Genomic DNA, 25,482 nt, shown 5'->3' on the forward strand with positions numbered 1-25,482 from the left:
TTCTTCTTCTTCTTCTTCTTCTTCTTCTTCTTCTTCTTCTTCTTCTTCTTCTTCTTCTTCTTCTTCTTCTTCTTCTTCTTCTTCTTCTTTTCTTCTTCTTCTTCTTCTTCTTCTTCTTCTTCTTCTTCTTCTTCTTCTTCTTCTTCTCTTCTTCTCTCTTCTTCTTCTTCTTCTTCTTCTCTCTTCTTCTTCTTCTTCTCTTCTTCTTCTTCTTCTTCTTCTTCTTCTTCTTCTTCTTCTGTCTTCTTCTTCTTCTCTTCTTCTTCTTCTTCTTCTTCTCTGCTTCTCTTCTTCTTCTTCTTCTTCTTCTTCTTCTTCTTCTTCTTCTTCTTCTTCTTCTCTTCTCTTCTTCTTCTTTTTCTTCTTCTTCTTCTTCTCTATTATTATTATTATTTATTATTTATTATTCATTAGTCCCTGTGTCGACTTTAACCTTGTGATTTGAGTTAGTCTGCAAGAACTCTTCACCTCAGTGTTTTCTTATTGTTATTTTCTGAGCTGGGCAAGTCTTCCTGCAGGATCATTTAATGCATTAACAGAATAGTTAGAATGTTTGGCCCCTGGTTAACATTTTCAGCTTCTTGCCCATATTTACCTTAATCCGTACTCATTCATTTTTCTTTTTACAAGACAGAGGTGTTCACCATCCTTTGAAAAGCCAATTCTTCCTTTGATCTTCCAGATATACCCTTTATAGCCTTTAGGGACTATAGTCTTCATTGCTTGTCTTTTCTGTATTTAAAAACTCTCCTTGTTTTTAAGATCTTTTCCATTACCTTTGCTATTAAAAATGAGCAGTCACTCAACAGATATACTGATCCCTGGGCTAAGTGATAAGTGAGATACCCATGACCCCTCACTTCATGGTGTTGCCAGTTTATTGGAAAGAAACATGTGTTCCTCCTCTTCAGAGAGCACAGTGACCCCTTGTCACTCCCCAACTATCATTTTAGTTCTGTCTTTCCTTTCACAGCCACAGGTCTTAAAAGAATTGTTCTCACTTTCTCTCATTTCCATACTTTTCACTTCATCTTTAATGTACTGAAATTTGGCTTCTTTCTCCTTCCCACTGAAAGTTCTCTGACAAAGGCTATCCACAGCCTATCCTCTCACTAAATCCAGAGTAGAATTTTTAATCCTAATCTTACCTCAATCTCTTGGAAACATTTTGAGTCTCTTGGTCACTCCTTCATTCTAGAAATTTTCACTTTTGGTACATTACTGAGTTCTAGTTTTGTTTTTGTATTTTTTGGCTTGTCTTGAATATTCCTTCTTAGTTTTCTTCTTATCTTTGTTCCTTAAATGTTCTACTCAGAGTCCAGAATAAACCTAAGCTTAAAGCCGCTCACAAAAAGTGAGCAGAGAGCTGGGGTCACAGCTACTTCAGGGTGTCCTCCTAAGTGCTGTCCAAGGGTCATAAAGAGCCCATCTCTGAAGTCCCCAGTGGACTTACCCTTCCTTTGCTAGCACAATGGGATTAGAGTACAACCTGTTTTCATAGGAAAGGTTTTGGTGGTAGCCTCCCAAGAACTTTGTCCATCATTTACCTTTTTTTTCTGAGCCTCCCTGGTTTCCTGTGTAATTGGGGGTCTCAAGTCACTCCGTTTCGTCTTCTCCCCTTTAATCCAGTATTTTCTATCTGCGGTTCTTACTAGCAATATGAATCAACTGGTGTAAATCTGGGGAACCTAGATTATAATATTCTCAATTTCTCTGTAAATTTCTGTCTATCTTGTGTAGGCTTTGGAAAGTCTTTGGTAATGCCTCTCAGTTCAGAAGGAGACCAAGGCTTTAATTAAATCCTAGATGTTTGTCCCATTCTAAGGGGCTAACTCTTAAAAGGTAATGTTGCTTTGAGGGTTTCTGGCTGGCTAGAAGAAAAGGGGAGCAGCTCAGAGAAAGGAAGATCAGGGCAGGGGGAAATGGAGGAGAACATTGGATGGAGGGAAAGGAAGGGCAGGATAAAAGTTTGAGGGAGTTTGAAGTTTTTCACATTTTTCATTTGGCTTTTTTTCTATACCTTTCTTCTTCCTGATGAACTTTGTCTTCCTTGTGAATTTTATAAGGAAACAATTGGAGAATCTGAATTTCTTTTGGAAGCTTCCTCATGTTAATAAAAAATGCAGAACACTAAGTGCTGGAGATTTTGCTTCCTTTTTTTCCCCTCTAAGGTTCTTTTCAAATGAACCATTCTTATCAAAAGCTTACAATAAGGCTCTACTATTAATTCTAACTGATCCGTGGTGAAATTATGCCACCTAGAAAGATAAGAACATGAATTTGAGTTAGATTTAATACTTTTAAGGAGGAGAAGTCTGACTCAGAGAGAGCACAGACTTAGCCTGAGAAAAATTCATGAGAGTCTTGTAATGGCATATGAAATGTGTTGTTTGTGTGCTTCATGTCTTGGACTCCCAACCTAATGGTTGGCCTTCTCGAATTGCAGACCTGACAATGTGCAATGCCTTGGGGGGTTTAAAATTTGGAGGGGAGATCTCTCCCAGACCCAGACTCTGTGGACATAACATGTCAGGACAGAGGAAAGTTCTCAAGGTTTTGATATGGGTTTCAAGGCAAATTTTGTCCTATTTGGATATCAGTCTGATGAAACCTTCTGACCTCACTGGCTCCTGGAGCCAGCTTAAAGATAAAATGACAGGTCCTGGGCCTGTCTTCTTCTACATGAACTTTGTCATATGGACCTAGAGCAAAAAAATGTTGATTTTGTGCTAATAGGGATGGTTTGATTAGTAATCAGTAAGGTTTCTTCTAATAATAAACATTTTCAAATCTGATCAGAAAATCAAAAGTTTCCCCATTCCTAAAGTTCCTGAAAGGAAATTGGAGCTCACCCCAGTGTGATTCTTTGGGACCCTTATGGCTGGGGAGGCCCCTGAATAGGGGACTCAGGTGGGCATCTGAGGAGCACTGCAGTTTTTGAATATAGGATTTTGAACTGTGAGTATTGGCAGGCCTTGCACAGGTTTCAGTGGACGCTCCAAGACTGCCTCAGAGTCGTGTCCTTTCCTGTCATGGGTGATAAGCTTGGTTTGGCTTGTTCAGCAGGTTATTTTGGTTGTCTTTTCAGGGAGGCTGCATTTGGCAATCTGTTTTTGAATTTGCAGCCTCTGTTAATTTGGAAAATAGGGAAAAGTAGAAAGTAGAAGAAAACAAATCCACTTATCTTTTCAATGTAGTCTCCTTGTATGTTGTAGGTGATTTTTAAGATCCTGTTACAATCTCAGATAATGATAGGTTCTCATTACCTGTGTTGACTTTAACTATGGTAAGTTCTTAACACCTGTTGTCTGGATTAATTTATTTAGCCCCAGTTGAACCTGCAGGTTATAGTTTTCAGATAAGCGTTTAAAAATGCGTTTAAGGAAGGAATGCCTTTTTGTTCCTCTTAAGCTTTAATACCAGTTTTATTTCTAGTTTGCTTTTAATTATTTCTGATATAAGAGGCTGTGCATATTTTTTTTCTTTTATATTTGGTTATTAATTTAGATTTCTTGTATACTAACTCCACATTCATTTGGAACAATACTACTTTCACATTTGTTAGGTAAAAGATTACTTTTGAGGATATCTATGCAGACAGAGGTTTGCTGATGCAAATAAATAGTGTAAATTTTTGGAATACCTTGTGGTTTTAGCAACTACATTAGCAATACTTTTGCATTGGAAGAATGTATGTGCTAATTATAGATAATTCCATCTTTCTTCAAATCGATAGGGTTTAAGAAAAATTAGCCTGTGTTTTTGTTTGTTTGTTTTTAAGAATCTTAGCCTGTGGTATTTTTAAGACTAAATTCTTTTTCTTGGCAATTATATTATAGTCTACTTTTTCCCCCTAAGTAATTTTCATCTCTAACTTGAGTAAATTAATATGGTTTCAGTTTGTTAATTTCTCTTTAAAACTTTTGCTTTTTTCCCATTTGAATATTTAGAATGTTATATGGAGATGATTTACCACACTCTTGTAAAACATTATGTATAGTAATGTTGTAATAACTACATATGGTGTCAGGTGGGTACTAAACTTATGGGGGGAATCATTTTGTAAGTTATATAAAGGTCTAACCACTATGCTGTACACCTGAAACTAATATAATATTGAATGTCAACTGTAATTGAAAAAAATTTTTGAAAAACATTGTGTGTAGTACTTACGGAGTCTTCTGGAATGGTTTTCCTTATGTCTTGTTCTTGAGTCATCCTTTTCATTAGAGAGAAACTAATGTTCTTTTAAAATGTATTTCTCTAGTAATCATCTGGTATTAGGTATTTGCCTTTAACAAGTTTTCCTTTATTGAACATCTAATTAATTCCACCTCTGGAACATGAAAGCAGAGTGAAGAGTATGGATCTGACGCTGTTGGAAGGTAGGCTTTGGAATCCCTGCAGACCCTGGTTTCAAAGAACTCCAAGTCCCCTTGTGGAGACCTACAAGTAGACAGGCAATTTAATACATTTAATAGCGCTAAGCTCAGAGTGCATGGGGCCCATGTTGGAGGGGCATTGGGGGTATCATGGCAGATCTTCCAATGGAAATGATATCTAAGTGATACTTGAAGTCTGAGTATTAGTGAGTTAGATAAAAAGTGAGGCTAATGATGGAGACACAGCTCTATGGTCAGTAAAATGACCTCATTGTAAAAGCTTGGTCATGAGAGACCACGGGGGTTTTAGAAAGCTGCAGGTATGCAATGTGAGGGGGTGTAGTAAGACAGCTGGAGAGAAACTTAGAGTCCAGGTATGTATGGCGTTGAATGTTGTGCAGCTAGGTTTGGTGGTAATTTTTATGACTTTGGTAGCCTCTGAATGGATTCATGTAGAAGAGTTAACTTGATAAAATTGCAGAATTCAAAAACTTATTTTAGTTTGTGATATGGAAAATGTATTGGAACTAGGCAAAAGTCAAGGTTGTTAGATGAGTTAGAGTGATCTTCCTTTAATCCAGGCTAGAAATAGTAGTGGTGCAAAATAAAGTAGTAGGATGGAGCAAAGTAGCTGGTATGGAGAGAGATGGTGGAAGCGGAATATGTAAGATCATGTGATCTGTTAGATGGCAGGTGTGAAGCAGAGGGAGGAATGAGCAATAATTAAACTGCCACATTTGTTTGTAATACTTATCAGCGAACAGACTTTGGGGAAAGTTCATTAAACTTCTCTGAGTTCCTGTTGTCTTAAGAGAGAAAATAATACCCATTTATAACTCAGAGCACAGTATGCTAATGTATTTGAATGAGGTTTGTAAGTTATGCAGTGTAGGTTTAAAGTTAGTAATTGTTTTTATCACCTAATTAGCAGACTTTAAAAATTGTGCTCTTGCTTTGGCAGAAAGAGCCAAACAACAACAACAACAACAACAACAAAACTAGTGTGAAAGGAATTAATAAAACAAAAAACCAAAAAATCGAAAAGTTATGCCCTAGTACTTAAAAATACAGTATCAGACATCACTATCCCTTTTCCCTGCTAAACCAAGAATAACTTTCCTCATGATGCCTCAAAGATCGTTTATTTTTGAAAAAAGATTCAATTATGTTTACTATGCTGTTTCACAATTGTAGAAATGTGTACTAAATTTTAAATTTGAAAGATTTTTATTAAAATAATAGCTAACATATAGTATATATTAGCTTCAGATGTACGCCATAGTTATTTATATACCTAAAGAAGTTGATCACCATGATAAGTCTAGCAACCATCTGACATCGTATCACGCTTTCACAGTATTATTGACTATATTCCCTATGCTGTACATTGTATCCCCAAGACTTATTTGTTTTATACCTGGAAATTTGAACCTCTTATTTCCCTATACCCTTTTCCCTCCTGTAAAAAATTTTCAATTGTAGTTGACATTCAGTGTTATTTTATATTAGTTACAAATGTACAGCATAGTGATTAGACATTTATATAATTTATGAAGCGATCCCCCTGACTAGTCTAGTGCCCACCTAGACTAGTTATTACTATATTATTGACTATATGCCCTATGCTTTACTTTAATCCCCATGACTGTTTCACAGCTACCAATTTGTCCTTTTTAATCCCTTCACCTTTTTCACCCTCCCACACCCCTTCCATCTGGCCACCATCATCTTGTTCCCTGCATCTCTCAGTCTGTTTCTGTTTTGTTTGTTCATTTATTTTGTTCTTTAGAGTCCACATATAAGTGAGATCAAATGGTATTTGTCTTTCTCTGTCTGAGTTATTTCATTTAGCATAATACCTTCCAGGCCCATCTATGTTGTCTCAAATGGTAAGATTTCATTCTTTTTTATGGCTGAGTAATATTCCATTGTATACATGTAGCCCATCTTCTTTATCCAGTTGTCTATCATCTTCTTATCCAAGTCTAGCAACTTGGGTTGCTTCCAAATCCTGACTTTTGTAAATAATGCTGCAGTGAAGATAGGGATGCATGTATCTTTTCAAATTAGTGTTTGGCCTTCTTTGGATAAATACTCAGAAGTGGAATTTCTGGGTCATAGGATAGTTCTACTTTTAATTTTTTGAGGAACCTCCATACTGTTTTCCTTAATAATGATTCCACCATTTTGCAATCCCACCAACATTGCACAAGAGTTCCCCTTTCTCCACATCCTCAACAACATGTTGTTTGTTGATGTATTGATGATGGTCATTCTGACAAGTGTGAGGTGATACCTCATTGTGGTTTTAATTTGCATTTCTCTGATGATTAGTGATGTTGAACGTCTTTTCATGTCTATTGGCCATCTGTATGTCCTTTTTGGAGGAATGTCCATTTAAGTCCTTTGCCCATTTTTAAATTGGATTGTTAGTTTTTTTGATGTTAAGTTGCATGAGTTCTTTATAAATTTTGGATATTAACCCTTTATCGGATATATCAATGGTGAATATCTTCTCCTATTCAGTAGGTTGTCTTTCCATTCTATTGATGGTTTCCTTTGCTATTCATAAACTTTTTGTTTGATAATAGACCCATTTGTTTATTTTTTCTTTGGTTTCCCTTGCCTGAGGCAACATATTAGAAAAAATATCACTAAGACCAATGCCAGAGAGTTTGCTGCCTATGTTTTCTTTTAGGAGTTTTATAGTTTCAGGTCTTGCATTTAAGTCTTTAATCCATTTTGAGTTTATTCTTGTATATGGTGTAAGAATGTGGCCTGGTTTCATTATTTTGCATGTATCTGTTCAGTTTTCCCAACATCATTTATTGAATAGACTGCCTTTACACATTGTATATTCTTGCCTCCTTTGTTACAGATTAATTTACCGTATAGGCCTGGATTTATTTCTTGGCTCTCTATTCTCTTCCATTGATCTATGTTCTGTTTTTATGCTAGTACCATGCTGTTTTGAGTACTATACCCTTGTAGTATAGTTTGATATCAGGTATTGTGATACCTCCAACGTTATTCTTTATTCTCAAGATTGCTGTGCTATTTGGGGTCTTTTGTAGTTCCATATAAATTTTAAGATTATTTGTTCTAGTTCTGTGAAAAATATCATTGGTATTTTTATAGAGATTGCATTGAATCTATGAATTGCTTTGGGTAGTATGGACATTTTAATGATGTTAATTCTTCCTATCCATGAACACAGTATATGCTCCATTTATTTGTATCTTCTTCAATTTATTTCTTCAGTGTCTTATAATTTTCCAAGTACAAATCTTTTACCTCTTTGGTTAAGTTTATTTCTAGGTATTTTAATTCTTTGTTGTTGATGCAATTGTAAATGGGATTGTTTTCTTAATTTTTCTTTCTGATAGTTCGTTATTGGTGTATAGAAATACAACTGATTACTGAATATTAATTTTATATCGCGCTACTTTACTGAATTCATTTGTCAGTTCTAATAGTTTTTTTGTGGAATATTTAGGGTTCTCTATATATGATATTATGTCATCTGCAAATAACAAGAGTTTTACTTCTTCTTTTCCAATTTGGATGCCTTTGCTTTGTTCCTGATCTTAAGAGACGCTTTTAGCTTTTCCCCGTTGAATGTGATGTTAGCTGTGGGTTTGTCATATATAGTCTTTATTATGTTGAAATGTCTTCCCTCTATTCCCACTTTGCTGAGAGTTTTTATCATAAATAGATGCTGGATTTTGTCAAATGCTTTTTATGCATCTATTGATGTGGTCATATGATTTTTATCGTGAATTTTGTTGACGAGTATGTGGTGTATCACCTTAATTGATTTGTGGATATTGAACCAACCTTGCATCCCAGGAATAAATCCCACTTGATCATGGTGTATGATCTTTTTAATGTGTTGCTAAGTTCAGTTTGCTAATATTTTGTTGAGGATTTTTGCATCTATGTTCATCACGGATATCATACTTTAATTTTCTTTTTTCGCATTATCTTTGTCTGGCTTCGGAATCAGGGTAATGGTGGCCATGTAAAATGAGGTTGAGAGCCTTCCATCCTCTTGAGTTTTTTTTAGAATAACTTGAGAAGGATAGCTGTTAGTTGTTTTTTGAATATTTGATAAAATTCACCTGTGAAGCCATCTGGTTCAGGACTTTTGTGGGAAGTTTTTTGATTACTGATTCCATTTTCTTAGTAGTAATTAGTGTGTTCAGGTTTCCTGTTTCTTCTTGATTCAGTCTTGGAAAATTATGTTTCTAGGAATTTATTGATTTCTTCTAGCGTGTCGAATTTGTTGCCATGTAATTGTTTGTAGTATTTTCTTACAATCCTTTGCATTGATGTGGTGTTGTCACTTCTCTCATGTCTGATTTTATTTATTTAGTTTTTCTCTCTCTTTTTTTCTTGATGGGTCTGGATAATGGTTTATCAATTTTGCTTATTTTTTCAAAGAACCAGCTCTTGGTTTCTTTGTTCTTTGTTTGTTTGTTGTTTTTTTTTGTATTTTTTTTAGACTATTTTGTTTATTTCCACTCTGATCTTTATTATTTTCTTCCTTCTACTCACTTTGGGCTTTGTTTGCCATTCTTTTTCTAGTTCCTTTAGGTGCATGGTTAAATTGTTTATTTCAGATTTTTTTTTTCTTGTTTCTTGAGGTAGGTCTGTATTATGAATTTTCTGCTTAGGACTGCTTTCGCTGTATCCCATAGATTTTTGCTTGTTGTGCTATTGTTTTCATTTGTTTCAAGGTATCTTTTGATTTCTTCCTAGATCTCATTGTTACTTCATTCGTTGTTTAGTATTTAGCCCTTATGTGTTCCTGTGTTTTCCAGTTTTTTTCTTGTAATTGATTTCTAGTTTCATACCATTGTGGTTGGAGAAGATGCTTGGTATGATTTTAATCTTTTTAAATTTATTGAGAATTATTTTGTGGCCCTAAATACATGTGGTTTACCTTGAAAAATGTTCCATGTGCACTTGCAAAAATGTATAATCTGTTGCTTTGGGGTGAAATGCTCTAAAAATATCAATTAAATCAATCTGATCTAATTTGTCATTAACGGGCAATGTTTTCTTGTTGATTTTCTGTCTGGAAGATCAATCCCTTGATGTCAATGGGATGTTAAAGTCCCCTACTATGACTGTATTACTGTCAATCTCTGCCTTTGTCAGTTAATATTTGCTTTATATATTTATGTTCTCCTGTGTTGGGTGCATAAATATTTACAATGGTTACATCCTCTTGTTGTATTTGATCCCTTTATCATTGTGAGACGTCTTTCTTTGTCTTTTTTATAGCCTTTGTTTTAAAGTCTAGTTTGTCTGATGTAAGTATTGCTACCCCAGCCTTTTTTCATTTCCATTTGCATGAAATATCTTTTAATGTGTACTAAATTTTAGAAAGATTTGGAAGTATATTGAAACAAAGTCTTCTGCATGAGTTTAGGTTATCTGGAAAATACAATCAGCTAGTATCTATTTCCTGAACCCAGGATTGTTGAAAATTTTGCTTTACTTTATATATGAATGCAGAATAGTTTGAGGATGCTTTTTGCATACAGATAGAGCTTTTGCCCATTGTGTCTTGAAGCAATACTTTTTCTGGTGGTGGTTGTTGCAGAAACAGTCATTGATTTGTTCTAGAACCAGGAGAAGAAAGCAAACTCCTAAGTAGCTTCCCATATGAATGAATAGCAAGACTCTCATCTAGTGAGTACAGAATTCAGGCTTGGTAAGTCAGCTGTATGTAGCAAGTACCGTGTTTCCCCAAAAATAAGACCTAGCTGGACAATCAGCTCTAATGCATTTTTTGGAGCAAAAATTAATATAAGACCCAGTCTTATATTACAGTAAAATAAGATCAGGTCTTACATTAATTTTTGCTCCAAAAAACGCATTAGAGCTGATTGTCTGGCTGGGTCTTGTTTTCGGGGAAACAGGGTAAGAAAGGAGAGGTGTGGTCTAAGTCATGGATGGTAGAGTCAGTATGTGACAATAAAATCACTGTAGAAATAAATTGGGTGTTTAGCATCAAGGAGAACTATTGGAATTTGCCTGTCTTTGTTGTAGTGTTTGCTTTCCTTCCCTGCCTTTCTTCCTTGCTCACCAGCAATAATGAGTACACAGATTTTCTGATCTGGTGAAGTGAAGTGGAGATGCATGTGCACATTTTTCTGCAGTATTGTAGTGCTAGTATTCGATATTATACAGGTTCAGCAGATGACTGATAACCACAGGATATGCAATCAAAACCAGGCAGGAAGGGAATAAACTTGGTAGTTTGGGGTGGTAGACTGCCCATTTATCACAGATTGCCAACCTTAACGGAGTGCTTACTCTTTGACAGACACTGTTGTAGTGTGTTTCAGCCTTGAATAATTTCATCTTTCTCAATAACCGTATTGAGACTCAATAACTTCTGGCTCCAGCACCTGTGCTCTGTGCTGTGGGGCTTTGTTGCTTCTCAGGTGGGTTTGGTAGAGTAACAAATAGGCTTGCAGAAAAGGCACGCAATTTTTGTTGGCTCCTTTTTATATTTTTATGACCTACTTACACGTATTTGGTTATAGCATCTTCACCCACCCCTCCCATCGTATTTTCTGTAAAACAGAATTTTTACTGTTTTGTTCTTGGGTTGGATGGTTAGAGCTCACTTAATGTAAATTGTGCTAAAATAGAGTAGTAAAAGAAATGGTTACAGGTTCTGTTGATTACCCCCCCCCCCTTTTTCCATTTTTTAAACTGCTGTTTTGGAATTATATAGCTTAATACTTTGCTGCAACCCTTCCCTCATCAGTTCAGTAACTTCAGAATCTGAATGCAGCGTTCTGTAAGACTAGCTGGGATTACGGAATGAACCATAGGGATTTTTATCGCTTAAAGAAGAGAATCAAATGATACTGTTGGACTGTTCCTTTTTCTTACCTTCTGATTTGAAGCTGTCAGGAATGTATTATCACTAATATGTTTTTCATTTATTTTTGCACTTTTCTGTGTTTTCTCAGTTTTATTACTTTTGATATGAATACAAAAATATTCTAAATACTTCAGTTGAAAATTGCATAGGGGAGTCAGGACCATCAAATTTGCTTTATTCCTGTTTTTGAAATTTTTGTATTTGACTTTTCTTCTTTCTTTAAGGGGATTATCGTCCCACCTGTTAGAAAAATTCTTTTAATAAAATATAGAATATTATTGAACAATACTTGAACAGTGCTTACTGTTCTAATCCCTCTAGTATTTTCTCATATTGTATTGTATGTTATGTAATTATTACACGTGAGAACTATCTTAAGAATGTTCTAAAGCTAAGAGAGTGTTCAGCAGAATCAGTTCTGCTTTGTCTTCAAATATTGCCAAGTTGGATTTATGAAGAAAGAATGATGTTTTGCTTCAAAGAGATGTGTTTTATATAAATAAAAGGCAAATGTGTTTGGTATCATAAAGTTTAATAACTTATCTCACACTTTTATTAAATAAAGTTTAATATTTGTAAATTGAAATCAACCTGCTTTCTATTACTTTGTAGTATAACTTAAACTTGTGGCCCTTCAAATTGAAAACTTATTACCATGTGAAGTTTGATTGTTTGATGAAATATGTAATGAAAAATGACAGTTTGGATATTACTATCTGCACATATTTTTAAGAATAGGTTTTGTGAAACCTGTTTCAAACTTTTGAAGTTGCATGATGCAGTGACGGAAGTGTTTGAGAATTAAGAGGCAAGAGTAGATATGGGGTTGGTTTTGTCCAGTGTTAACAGTATTTCATCGAATGTACTTTGTTTTAAACTGAGGCAAAACCCAAGCTTGTCTGTTTCTTGAGCCCCTGCTCTGAACTATTGTGTGGTACTTACTTGCTATATATCACTTTGATATGTGAATCTGAAGGAACTACTACATCTCCTTGGTGTAAGTTCACTCACTTATAACATTGATGCTCTGGAGATGAGCCGTTCTGTTGACATTAGATTCGATCATTTAGGAGATTGTCCTATCATAACAGACTTATTTTTATGGAAGCTAATGGATAGTTGTTTATTCATTCAACAAATAACATGTTGATTGCGTTGATTTACTAAGCTCTGGGGATTCAGTAGAGAGCAAGACAGAGCTAGTTATTGCTGTTATGGAAATTAAGTGCCACAGGGCTGTCACAATTGAAGGACAGAGTGTAAGGTGATTACACAGCAATGGTACATAATCTGCAGTTGGAGGACTGGAAAGGCTTTCTAATTCTAAACAAAGTGACATTTAGGTGAAGCCTGAAGCATGCACCCCTGAGTTTAAGCGAAAATGGTAATTCTTCTCTCACCTAGACTACTTCTTCCCAATTGGTACTCACATTCTCTGTCTCTCTCTAAGCTATTCATTTGTTCATTCCTTCATCCATTCTTTTCATTTAGCAACTGTTTATTGAATAACTACTGTGTATGTGCCAGGCACTGTTCTAGGCATTTGAAATATATCACTGAACCAGGCAGAGGTAGACAGAGATTTCTCCTTTTATGGAGCTTACATTTTAATTGGATAGAGAGATACAGAGGGTAGACAATACACATAATAATAATAAGTAAATCATATGCTAAAATTTTTCAAAATGCAGACAGAGCGAGACCCCTCATTTCCTTGCTCTTCGGCTAAAGTTCAGTCTCTTTAATGCGGCCTGTGAGGCCTGCTTCACTATATATACTGTCTCATTCTTCAGGCCCCAGGCACCCTGACTGTGCTCCACCATACTTCCATTCGTTAGGTTTCCTTTCAAAGTCATTGTGTCGGAGGAGTTTCCTGGAACTCTCTTTTTGAATTAGAGAGCCCCTGTTGTCACATGCCTTCTTCACCTCTTCTGTGTAACATGCATCTCGATAATGATTTCTTAGCTGCTATGCAATCATACTTAAGGCCTATCTTTATTTTTTTTAATTTTATTGGGGAATATTGGGGACCAGTGTGTTTCTCCAGAGCCCATCAGCTCCAAGTCGTTGTCCTTCAATCTAGTTGTGGAGGGCGCAGCTCAGCTCCAAGTCCAGTCGCCGTTTTCAATCTTAGTTGCAGGGGGCTCAGCCCACCCTCCCATGCAGGAATCTAACCGGCAACCTTATTGTTGAGAGCTCGCGCTCTAACCAACTGAGCCACCCGGCTGCCCCAAGGCCTGTCTTTTCCGCTAGACTATAAATTACATGAGGGCTGGAATGGTGACTTTTTCAACCCACTCTTGTGTCTTCAGGGCCTAGTGGCATATAGTAATAAGAGTCGGTTTGGTGAAAGGAGATAGAAGAGGAGGGAGTTTTTGGTTGAGCCAAGTAGGATGTGTGTAGGCTGGGGAGAATGCCTGGGCTTTGGGGTGGGGAGTAAAGTGCCGGGTGGAGATGGACTGGGGATGAGACTGGTGGCTCAGGCAGGCAGGATCAAGAATTGAAACCAAGTTAAACAGTGTAAATTTGGTTCTATGGCAATGGGGTGTCATGAAAAGTTAAGCAGATTTTGGGAATACTGGTTTGTTTTGATACCATTAATTGCCCTGGAAATACTTAGACAATTTGAATAATACTTTCAAGTGTGGTTGATTTAATTTTTAAATTATGAAAGTAGTATGAAATATGAAATTTTGATCTTTATGCTGAGAAAGTTCAACATGTATCTAAGGGTATGCAATGATAAAAAGTTACCCCTTTTCCCCAACTCTCAGTCCTACTTTTGAGCAGTAACTCAGCTGCGTTTTTTGTATATGTCCATACATAAGCTTTTATGAGCATCCAAATGTGTTTTTCTGTCTTAATGTAGATAAGGTCCTGTTATATATATTACCCAACAACTTGGCCCCCCCAGTACATACTGTTATTTTACACATCTTTAAAGTTTAAGAGTAGTCTCCTTATAACTTAAACCTGAGTCATCATTCCGCTTCTTAGAGCCAAGGCATTGGAACTCTGCCAAATCCCGTAAGGCCCTGCGACAACAGGCTATGCCTGCTACCTCTCCTTAATCCTTCCACTTCCACACTGTGCTTCAGTGTTTGCCTCATGGACTGTGTTTAAATTTCTAGAACATACTAAGTACCTTCCTAATTTAGGTTTCTTGTGCAAGTTGTTCCTTCTGCCTAGGATCCTTTCTCCCTAATCTTCCCATGGCATTTAGCTGTTGTTTTCGTAGGGGAACAGAATTTATTATTTTCAGGTTTTAGTGTGAATTTTACTTGAGAAGGCTCTTTTCTGTGCAGTCTATCTAAGACAGGTTCTCCCTCTCACACTCTCCCTCAGTACTAGTTTTTTCCATGTAACATTTATTTCAATTCTCAATTGATTCGCTTACTCTTTTCTGTTTTGTTAGGCTGTAAGTTTCATGAGGGCAAAAGCTATTTCATGTAGTATTGCCCAGTAAATATTTATGGACTCAATGTGTGAATGGATGAATAAGAACATATGGATCAACCTCATTTTTTAAAAGGCTGTGTAGTATTCCTTTTTTTTAAAAAAATAAGCATTTCTTGGAGCCCAACTGATGACATCTGCTGGGAGCAAGATCTCAAATGCTCCCTATATTCCATTTTATATATGTACCAAGTGTGGTACCAGTTCCTTATTGAAGGCCTTTTAAATTATTTTTCTGATTTTCATTTATCAGAACACCACCCACAAATTGAAAATAACAAATGCCTATAAATCTTTCTGTGTGCATGCATGTGAGTATATCTATCAGGTAACTTCCTAAAATTGAAACTGCTGGGTTGTAAGATATATGTCCTCAAACTTTGGAAAGATACTGAAAATTTCTTTTAACAAAGATTGCACCATTTTGTAGAACACCAGTAGTGAGAGGAGGGCTTGTTTACATTCAGATCATCAAACTTTGGCAGATGAAAAGTGCTGTCTCGTTTTTTAAATTTGTATGTCTATAATTATGGCTAAAGTTGAACATATTTATTCTTCTTTTGGATTTTATTTTATGTGAACTTCTTATTTAACCTTTTGCTCATATTTCCTGATGATTGTTGGTCTTTTTCTTGTTGATTCAAGTTTTTTTATTAATTTCGTTCTACCTGTAGCTTTATGGAGAAGTTATACTGTGTGATGTGTCAGTACCCCTGAATTTAGAGCTATATGGGTTTTTTTTTTATCTTTTTAAAAGTAGTTTTATATAGCCTGATAAGAAAACTAAATGTGCTTAAGAACATATTGGAGATAAGGGTATATAATAGTTAATTGTTGAAACATGATAGTGTTTTAATGTCCAGTATATAATATGTCCTCAATCAAATATTTTGGGATGAATGAATGACAAGCAAAAAAAATCAATTTTTAAGGAAGTTGGATTTTATTTGGAAGTTCATTTAGTAGAATTTGCTCTTCATAGTAAGAAAACTTAAGCATACTGATTAGTTAAATGTCAAGATTGTTTTGTGGCAGTTTATAGAAGTGTTGGATTTGTGGCAATTAAAGAACTTTTAGAAGTTTTGCTTTGTGTAAATATATGTACTGGGGGTGCCAAAAAAACGGTATACACATTTTAAGAGATGTTATCTATACTCAAGCAGTAGTTCGCCGTAATCAGAAGTGTCTGGACACTGATGGTAACCACTTTGAGCACCTCTTGTAATTGCAGAAGTCAAACGTGACTTGTGTTCGTATTTTGTTATTGGTATACATGGAGCATTACAATTAATACAGTTTTTTTCCTTTCTTAAAATGCATATAATTTTTTTTGGGCACCCTCTGTGTGTGTATGTGTGTATATATATATGTATGTATCTATATATGTGTGTATATATATATGTATATATATATACACACACACACATATATATACACATTTGTAACATGTGTATGTACAAATAAATGACAAATGCAACTAATGAATTCTATGAATTATCTTTTAACTTCTGCCTGTTAGTTCTCTCAGGGTGACAAACTTTTTAGACAGCAGTTTATTTCCTCTCAGAATATCTTTTGCAAATATACTAATACACTTGAAATAAAAGACATGTTAAATAAAAGACATGTTCCTTCTAGGCTTCTTATAATCCAGTCTCCATCAGCCAGCACTCTTCCTGTATTTTGTTCGCGAGGCACTAATTGTCCGCATTTGGCAGGTTTAACACTTCCTGACAGAGAGGCTATTAAGGGGAAGTATTCTCCAATAACTGTCACTGGCTTGAACAAAGAACCTTCAAACTCAATGTGTGGAAACCACTAACATTCTTAAATGACCCTTTTCATGGATTTTTATCCCTTTAAGCTAAAATTTGGGGAATGTAGGGTCAGCGAAAACAGCAAGGTGTAATAAAGCAGTAAACCTTGATTTTTTGGGGGGTAGAGTGGGAGGTATAGATTTATCTCTGACTTGAAAACAATTGTTATTTGGAAAATCTCATTAGCAGATGTGACTGCTTGGAGTAAAAAAAAAAAAAAAAGACTTAAAACTGATGTCGCTTTCTGGACCGCTTTGAACTTAACAAGCACCTATTTGTGGAGCAGACTGGCTAATGAAAGGAAATTAAATTTTTCTGACAACTTCCCCTGCCAACCTCCTTATCCAGGGGATGTTATTAGGTACTGAAGACTTTTAAGGAAGATTTTTTTTTTATTAGACATAAATGAACCAGTTATAAACATCCCCGTTCTCCCTTTTGGGGGACGATTCTGACAGGGTTATTCTACATTTTTAAAGTTTTAGCCTTAAAAGCTTAAAAATACCAGCTTTCACTTTAATATTTTAAAGTTATTTTCTAAAAAATTCAGGCATGCTCCCACTAGTGGTTTCAAAACATTATTGTCATTCCTTGTGATAGTTACTTTATGTCACTGAATTTTAGAAAAAATTAAATTTACTAAGAATCTTGGATTTAACACCTTTTTTTCAGCTTTCCCTTTGCTGTTTGTTATATGGGGAAATGTATCAGGAGTGGCCTTTTTTGGGCATGTTAGGTGAGAGTTAATGATAATGATATGGTTTAGATTCAAGGGAAGTTTTTGGCATTGGTTGGTATTTACCAATAACTAATCCTCACATTCATGAACTCTTACCTTGTGCTGTTTCAGAATGCATTTTCTTTCCTTGGCTTTTGGAAGTTTCCCCCCATTAGCTGGTTCGTAGAATTTAAGGTTTCAATTTACGTAACAAAATATAACTAGTAAAGATAAAATACTGAAACAAAGATGAAATAAAAAAAGAAAAAAGTAATGAAGATTTCTAAAGGAATTTTTTTGAGAGGACAATTGGCAATTCCTATAGATACTGGAAATTTTTCATTTCTGGAAAATCTTTAAGCTTCTCCCAAACAATAGAGAATCAACTCCCCCTGCTGTCAGAATCTAGGAAAACATGACATGTAAATAGCAGGGAGACAGAAACAAGCTGGCTGTGGACAAGCTTTAATGATCTGATTTACGATTCAGTATTGATTGTAAACATCTAAATTCTGCTGTTAAATTCCAGCAACTGCACCAAATCATTTGGCAATTCTGGTAGTGCTTCCTGCCAGCTCATTTCAAACTGCTTTGAGTTTCTTAATATAATAATGATGAGGTAGAATTTACATTCCACTTATGGTATTAATTTTACATTTCTCTGAATGAAAAGAGTTAGAAGGTTGTAAAATTGAACATTAAATGAATCAGAGGAGACAGTAGTGCAATATATGACTGCCCTAAAGACATTGTGCAATGGCTGATGGGATTAATGTTCGGTCTCATTTCCTGCTTTTACAGGATGCAGATGAAGCTGTCAGAATTGCAAGGGAAATTGGTAAGTCCTTAAATTAACTTTGGTAGAGTTTCTGTGTCTTTCAGCAGATATGGTTGAGTAAACATGTAATAAGGAATTCCCATAGAGCAAATAATATTTTAATAGTTTTAGGTTTCTGATTAGTTGTCGCTCTGAAAGAATTTATCAGCTGAATTACCATTTTCTGTTATTAAAGTGAACGTTAAAGAGCAATTTGACCTTAATTATAGCTCTTTTGTAAGATGAAATCACTGGATAATTAAAAGAAGGAATTGTCTTAAGAGTTCTTGAGATTGAATTAATGTAAATTTATATGTATATAATTGAATGCAACTTATTAAAGTTAAGGACATATATGATTAAAATAAAGATATTGTATTTGACAAGGCTCTTCAGGTTTTTACTTTTCCTAAGATGTTAAATATCAATTTAATAATCTTGCTAGGAAAGAGAAAATAGCATGTGAGGAATTAGAACTGAATATTCTAAATTGGATTAAAAGGTAAACTGAAGGGCATTTTAAGGACTGTTTTACTTGACTGTTTTAGGTATAGTTATACTGGGCCAGTGTTTCTCAACCTTTTGTTTTTAAAAATATTCCTGGAGCTCATGACAACTATTGTATTTTCAGTATCTGCTAATTAAGATAATGTACGAGGGCATATTGTTATCATGGTTTAGCAATGCTATGAAATAACTTCACAATTTTATTAGTCAAATTAGTATTTGTATGTATTTGACAGAAATTTGTAGGTATATGAGCGAAATTAGATACTGCTTGGTAGTCAGGAGGAACTCACTGCATCTTCTTAGCATTCCTACCCTGACAGGGCAAGCTTTTCAGCCTTCCATGGTAACATTTCTGTAGTTCTGTTTTCTCATTATGATTGGTCATTTAGAATCATATCATTCACTTGGAGAGCATTTGGTTTGGCAAACTTTACATAGTTGTGATATGTAGGAATATCTTTTGGGCCTAAAAGTGACCACTTCATTAGTAAATATATTCTTTGCAATAGGGACAGTCAAACTTAGCAGTTCTTCAGTCATCTAAAAAGATGTTGATCTTGTTGCATCCCTGTTTTTCGTTGGGTCTGGCCAAATTATTTGGGTTTGGTTCATTGTTAAGTGTGTTTTGTTGTTTGTTTTGTAAATAATTTCTCTTACTAACACAGGTCCTGGACTTAAGACTAGACCCTAGAAATTGTAATTTATGCGACTACATCATCTCTTAACTAATCATTTCTTCAGATTCATCAACATTTTCAAAAGAATTTCAGTATGTCACAGGAAGATTTGCTAGATTGCTGAAGAAGTTAGTACGTGGAACTGATCTGAGGTTTATTTCTTTGAGAAAATTAAAAACTTCACTCTGTGGTTTGAAATCACTGGCATTCCTCAGAGCCTAAGAGGCATGTAGCGTACCCACTGGCTCTTGAGGAGACTTTCCTAAAATTAGTTCATTTTATTCTATTGTATACTTTTAGATTTCAACAGTAGTCTTTCTACTTCTAGTTTAGATGCTATTGTTATCTACAAAATAGGATATAATAATACTATTATCACAATAGTATCTACATAAAAAGTACAATATTTGGAGAAATTTAGAGAAATGAAAAGCGATTAGGAGAAAATCTTGAATTACATTGGAGTGCCACATTTTGAGTTATGAATCTTCAACTCAAGCATTTCCTTCGTATAAAGGGCAGCTGTGGATTACTTCGCTTGCTTTCATGTCTTGTTCTTCTATCTTTTAAAAATAATCTGTGACCTTTAAAATAACCAGTGAGTCATGATTGGACTCTGACCAGTTCTCATCACTTGTTTTTTCCCCTTAATATTTTAATGCTGTGCTTTATCCCCCTTTCAGGTTTTGTACTACAGAGGTTACCTAATTCAGTCTAAGGCTATCTTTATATTGGGCACATCCTTTCCTATCTTCTAATTCTTTCCCAGTTACTTTTTCGCATTTGTGAAATAAATGATTGTAATCATGGCTCTTTAGTGTACGAGTGCTAGTGGTTTGCTTATGTTGAAAGAAAGGGAAGCCATAAACTTGAGGTGAAATAAAACATAATAAAGAACCAGGGTCATCAGCTTTATAAAGCTTTTGGAATTTCCCTGAAAATCCCTTCTGAATCACCATGGAAACCTCCCAAAAAACCTTTTTCCCTCAAGTGCCAACTTCTAAAATAAATGGAATTACATATTATTAAAGTCTCTTGGTTTTCTGTATTGTTTGGTGATTCATCAGTATTGTTTTTTATTAATTTTATTGAGATATATCACATTTTAACTACATTATGATTTCAACGGGCCTTTCTGAGTTTATCTAAGAGTTGAATTGACCATTGATTCCACGGGAAAATATGTTCCTGGTTCTAAATAACTGAATTATGATCAAACCTTCGAACCTATCCGTTTGTAAGTTGTGATTGTCTACGTGTCACACCTACTCATAGATTTCTCTGTTTTACCTCTGTGTCACTTGGTGAAAATGAAATCGATCATCTTTTATGTGGTTCCCTCCTCTCTCACATCTTTACTTCTCTTCTGGAAACAGGAATCTATGCTGCCGAAGGAGGAAACTAACTGCTTTGAGCATTGATGAATTAGAGGTCTTTTACATGATAGTAGCTCTTGTTTATGGAGCATTCTTTCCATGTAGTGGGCACTTTGTGAATGTTATTTCTAATGCTAATTCTTGGGTTAATTATTTTCATTTAAATTTAAGAAACTAAGGATTAGAGTTTGCTCAAGGTCACAGAAGTACTGAGTGGTGGGCCTGCTTTAAATTTAGGTTCATTTAACTCCAAAAACTGTGGATTTTTCATTGTACTTTGGGAAAACTAATGGGATTAAAGGATGAGAGCTAAAATTTGAGTCACCACTTTGTTTAAAGTACTGTAAGGCACTTAAGCATGTTATATGTGGAATTAAATAGATAGCCTCTTATCAATGACAGGTGAGAGACAGTTAAGACTTAATATGTTACTTCCAAGTACTTGTTTTTTGGTTTTCCTTGTCTCCCTCATTCCCAATCCTGATGTTTTTCCTTTGACCTCTCAAAGTTTAAAGATACAGGGCTCCTGATCCCCAGTTTATCTTTAACCCCAGAGACAGATAACAGTAACCAGTGACCTTGATTTGCATTACAGTTTGATCATTTTACTGGATCAAAGGTCCTTAATACAGTCAAGCCCAAACTGATTTCTTAAAAGGAAAAGAAACTGTAAATCTAAAAACTGTCCTTTAAGAACTTCCAGATTATTCGGATTCTTTTGTCTGTCTTTCTTACAGTCGCAAATCATGCCCAATTTAAATAAAATTTTTTTGATCCTCAGGTCCACCATACTTCAGACCTGCTTTTTCCACCGTTTCTACAGCTCAGTAAATGTCACTCCATTCATTCAGTGACTGAAGCTAAAACCCAAGATCTATCCTGGTGCCTTTTTTCTTGTCATCCTATTGTCAATCTATCAATAGATACTGTCAATTCTTCATTCAAAATATCTTCCATACTGACTACTCTCTATCTTTACTACCAACACTCTCCTCCAAACTACCATTGTCCTTGCAGGGACTATGACAATGGTTTCTCTACTTCTTTAATACTTCAAAGCCATTCTTCACATAGCAGTCAGTGTGATATTTTAAAACTCTAAATAATAAGGACACATCCATCTCATCCCACCCCATCCCTGCTTTCAACCTCTCATGGATTTCCACTGCACTTAGATAAAAATCAAAATTCCTTACCCGGACTACAAAACCCGAATGATTGGCACCTGCCTTTCTCTCCAATCTCATTGTATACTACGCACTTCTTTGCTTACTATATACTTCAGTCATACTGGCTTTCTTGAACACACCAAATTTCAGGGCCATAGAATAAGATGTTTTTTGGAGAGGGAGAGGAGCCTGGAATACTCTTGCTGATATCTTTACATGGATGGCTCCTTGTTACCTTTCATATCTTGGCTTACATGTCATGTCTTCAAGAGAAGACACTAATATTACCACTTGGTCATTCTGCCACCCATATTCTAAATCTCTGCATAGTATTCATGACTTTTGGTTATTTCTCTTGTTTATTAACTTTTTCCTCAATATATTATTTTGAAAAATTTCAACCGTGTAACATTTTGAAAGAATTTTACAGTGTGTACCTGTATACGCAACACCAAGATTCCACTATTAATCTTTTGCTAGATGTGCTTTATTACTTGTATCTATGCATTTGTTAATCCATCTCATTCTAACTGCATTTCAAAGTAAATTGCAGGTACCAGTGTGCATCCCTCTAAATACTTCAACATTTATGTCATTAATTGAATTCAGTGTTAATTGAATTCAGTAATACAATCTTACTCGAGGAGAAATTTATATACAGTAACATGAACAAATCTTAAGTCTTTATTAGCTTATTTTGATGTATACATACATCTGTATAACCGCAAAACCTACCAAGATAAGGAACATTATTACCCCAGAGAATTCCCTCGGGTTCCTTATAAGCCAGTCCTCACCCCACCATGTTCGGAGGCAACGTGTTCTCAATTTTTATACTAAAGATTAGATTTTTAAAAAATGAGATAAAATGTAAGTACTATACGATTTAGCCTTTCAAAATGTATAATTCAGTGGTTTTAGTGTATTCACAGGATTGTGCAGCCATCGTCGCTAATCCCAGAACCTGTTGTTTACCCCCAGACGAAACCCTGTGCCCAGTAGTGTTCATTGCTTATCTCCCCAGTCACTGGCAACCCCCGATTTTCTTTCTGTCTCTATGGATTTACCTACTCTGGATATTTCATATAAATGGGATCATACAACATGTGACCTTTTTTGTCTGGTTCTTTTACTTAGACTTATGTTTTCAGAGTTTATCTGTATTTTACCATGTGTCAGTACGCCATTCCTTTTTATGACTAAATAATATTCCATTGTACGTATATACCACCTTTTGTTTATCCAGTCACCTATTGATGGACATTTGGGTTGTTTCCACCTTTTGACTATTGTAAATAGTGCTGCTATGAACATGTGTGAATGTATATTTGTTTGAGTATGTGTTTTCAATTCTTTTGGGTATATACCTAGTTGTGGGATTGCTGGTAATTCTATGTGTAACTTTTTGAGGAACTGCCAAACTGTTTTCCATGGCAGCTGAACCCTTTACATTCCTATGAGCAATGTATGAGGATTCCAGATTCTGCATTGACACCACTTGGTATATTTTTTTATATTATAGCCATACTATGTGTGTGAAATGCTATCTCACTGTGGCAGATATTGGCAGAGTGGATAAAAAACATCCAACTATATGCTGTCAATAAGAAACTCACTTTAGAGACAGAAATAAATTGAAAGTGAAAGGATGGAAAGGGATATCCCATGTAAATAGTAACCAAAAGAGAGCTGTGGTGGCCATACTAATACCAGAGAAAATACTTAAATCAGACTTCAAGCCTAAAACTGTTACAGGAGACAAAGAAGACATTATATACTGATTATTATACACATATATGCACCAAACAGCAAACATCCAAAATATATGAAGTAAACATTGACAGAATGGAAAGGAGGAATTGACAGTTATATGATAATAGTTGGAGACTTCAATACCACACTTTAAATAATGGATAGAACATCTGTGGAGAGGATTAGTAAGTAAATAGAGATCTTGAAAAACACTATATACTAATTAGACCATATATATGTGTGTGTGTGTGTGTGTGTGTGTGTGTGTGTGTGTATATATATATATATATATATATATATATATAAATGTATACATACATATGAAAAACACTTTACCCAGCAATAGAAAAATACACATTTTCCTCAAGTAACTATTAAAAGCAAGGGTAAAAAAGAGAATGATTCAGAATTTTTAAAGGAAAAAAGGAAATAATATCAAATGGAGAAGTCTTGCATAAAGTGCATTCCTTGTCTTGCAATGTTCCCAGTACTTAGATTGATGTAGAAGTATCCCTATGCCCCTTTTATTTAAATATCTTCATGGATTGCTCTTCTCTTAAAATAATGTGAGGTTCCCTGCATTAAGTAATGTCTTTTATCCTTGCAAGTAATTGTTTTAATCATTTGGTTACTATTTTATAATAAAATTGACCATGGGTTAGTTTCCTTTATATTTCTAGTATTTAAGACAATGCTCATTACATAGTATGTATCAGCAAGTGGTTATTTTGGTGAATGAATTCAAATAGAAATTTATACATATGTCTACAAATCATACACATTTTTAAATTCCCCCCGCCCCCACAATATTTATAGATAAGGATTTGATAATTATCCTTTTCCATACTTATAATATTTGTAATATCTGTAATTTGTAATAGTATTTTTTTTAAAAAAAATTTTATTGGGGAATATTGGGAACAGTGTGTTTTTCCAGGGCCCATCAATTCCATGCCAAGTTGTTGTTTTCAATCTAGTTGTGGAGGGCGCAGCTCACTGGCCCATGTGGGAATCGAACCGGCAATCTCTGTGTTAGGAGCACAGTGCTCCAACCACCTGAGCCACTGGGCCGGCCCCGAAATGTCAACTTTTGACTGAATCTTTCTTTTCCTTTTTCTTCTAATTTCTGGTACCCATGATTTGTACCCATCTTATTGTGCAGAGACAATAAGAAAGAAAGGCGGTTGGGGAATGTGTGAGAAAGGTGAAGGGATTACGAAGTACAAATTGGTAGTCACAAAATCTCACAGGGATGTGAAATACAGTATGGGGAATATAGTCAATAATATAAAAACTATTTTTTTCAGGTGAGTACTAGACTTACCAGGGGGATCACTTCATAAATTATATAAATGCCTAACCAGTGCACTGTACACCTGAAATGAATATAAAATAGTATTGAATATCAACTATAATTAAAAAATTCATGGGATGTAAAGTACAGCATAGGGAATATAGTCAGTGGTATTGTAATAGCTACTATATACAGTATCAGATGGGTAGTAGACTTTTTGGGGTTATCACTTTGTGAGGTGTACAAATGTCTAATTATTATGTTGTTTTGTACACCTGAAACTAGTAATAAAAAAGGAAAAGTAGGAATGAGGGACTGGGCTTTTTTGATATTATTTAACGTCAAATATTAATATGGAATTAATGGGGAATATTCATTTCCCTCCTTTTCAAATGGCTAGGTCTTGTTTCTCCATAGCATAGTGACAGCATAAAATATGTATTATCTAAAGTGTAATGACCACTTTGGCATACGAAATTGAGTAGAAAACCCCATTTTTATATTATTTTCAATTGTAGCTCAAAATTAGATTAAGTTTGTGACTATAATGTCATTAACTTCTGTCATTTTCTCCCTCTTTCCCAATTGTTTTGTATTTGGCTTGTTA

General features: G+C 35.1%; 1 protein-coding gene across 1 annotated transcript in view; it reads left to right on the forward strand.

Moving 5' to 3' along the window:
* Positions 1-25,482, forward strand: part of PCCA (propionyl-CoA carboxylase subunit alpha) — a 341,190-nt gene that overhangs the window by 97,732 nt on the left and 217,976 nt on the right. The window contains exons 8-11 of the mRNA XM_033104125.1: positions 1,402-1,413; positions 12,458-12,514; positions 13,727-13,752; positions 18,077-18,118. Of these exons, the coding sequence (XP_032960016.1) occupies positions 1,402-1,413; positions 12,458-12,514; positions 13,727-13,752; positions 18,077-18,118 (137 nt within the window). The remainder of the gene's footprint in view (positions 1-1,401; positions 1,414-12,457; positions 12,515-13,726; positions 13,753-18,076; positions 18,119-25,482) is intronic.

The sequence above is a fragment of the Rhinolophus ferrumequinum genome, chromosome 4 (assembly GCF_004115265.2).
Source record: "Rhinolophus ferrumequinum isolate MPI-CBG mRhiFer1 chromosome 4, mRhiFer1_v1.p, whole genome shotgun sequence".
In the NCBI taxonomy this organism is placed as follows: domain Eukaryota; kingdom Metazoa; phylum Chordata; class Mammalia; order Chiroptera; family Rhinolophidae; genus Rhinolophus; species Rhinolophus ferrumequinum.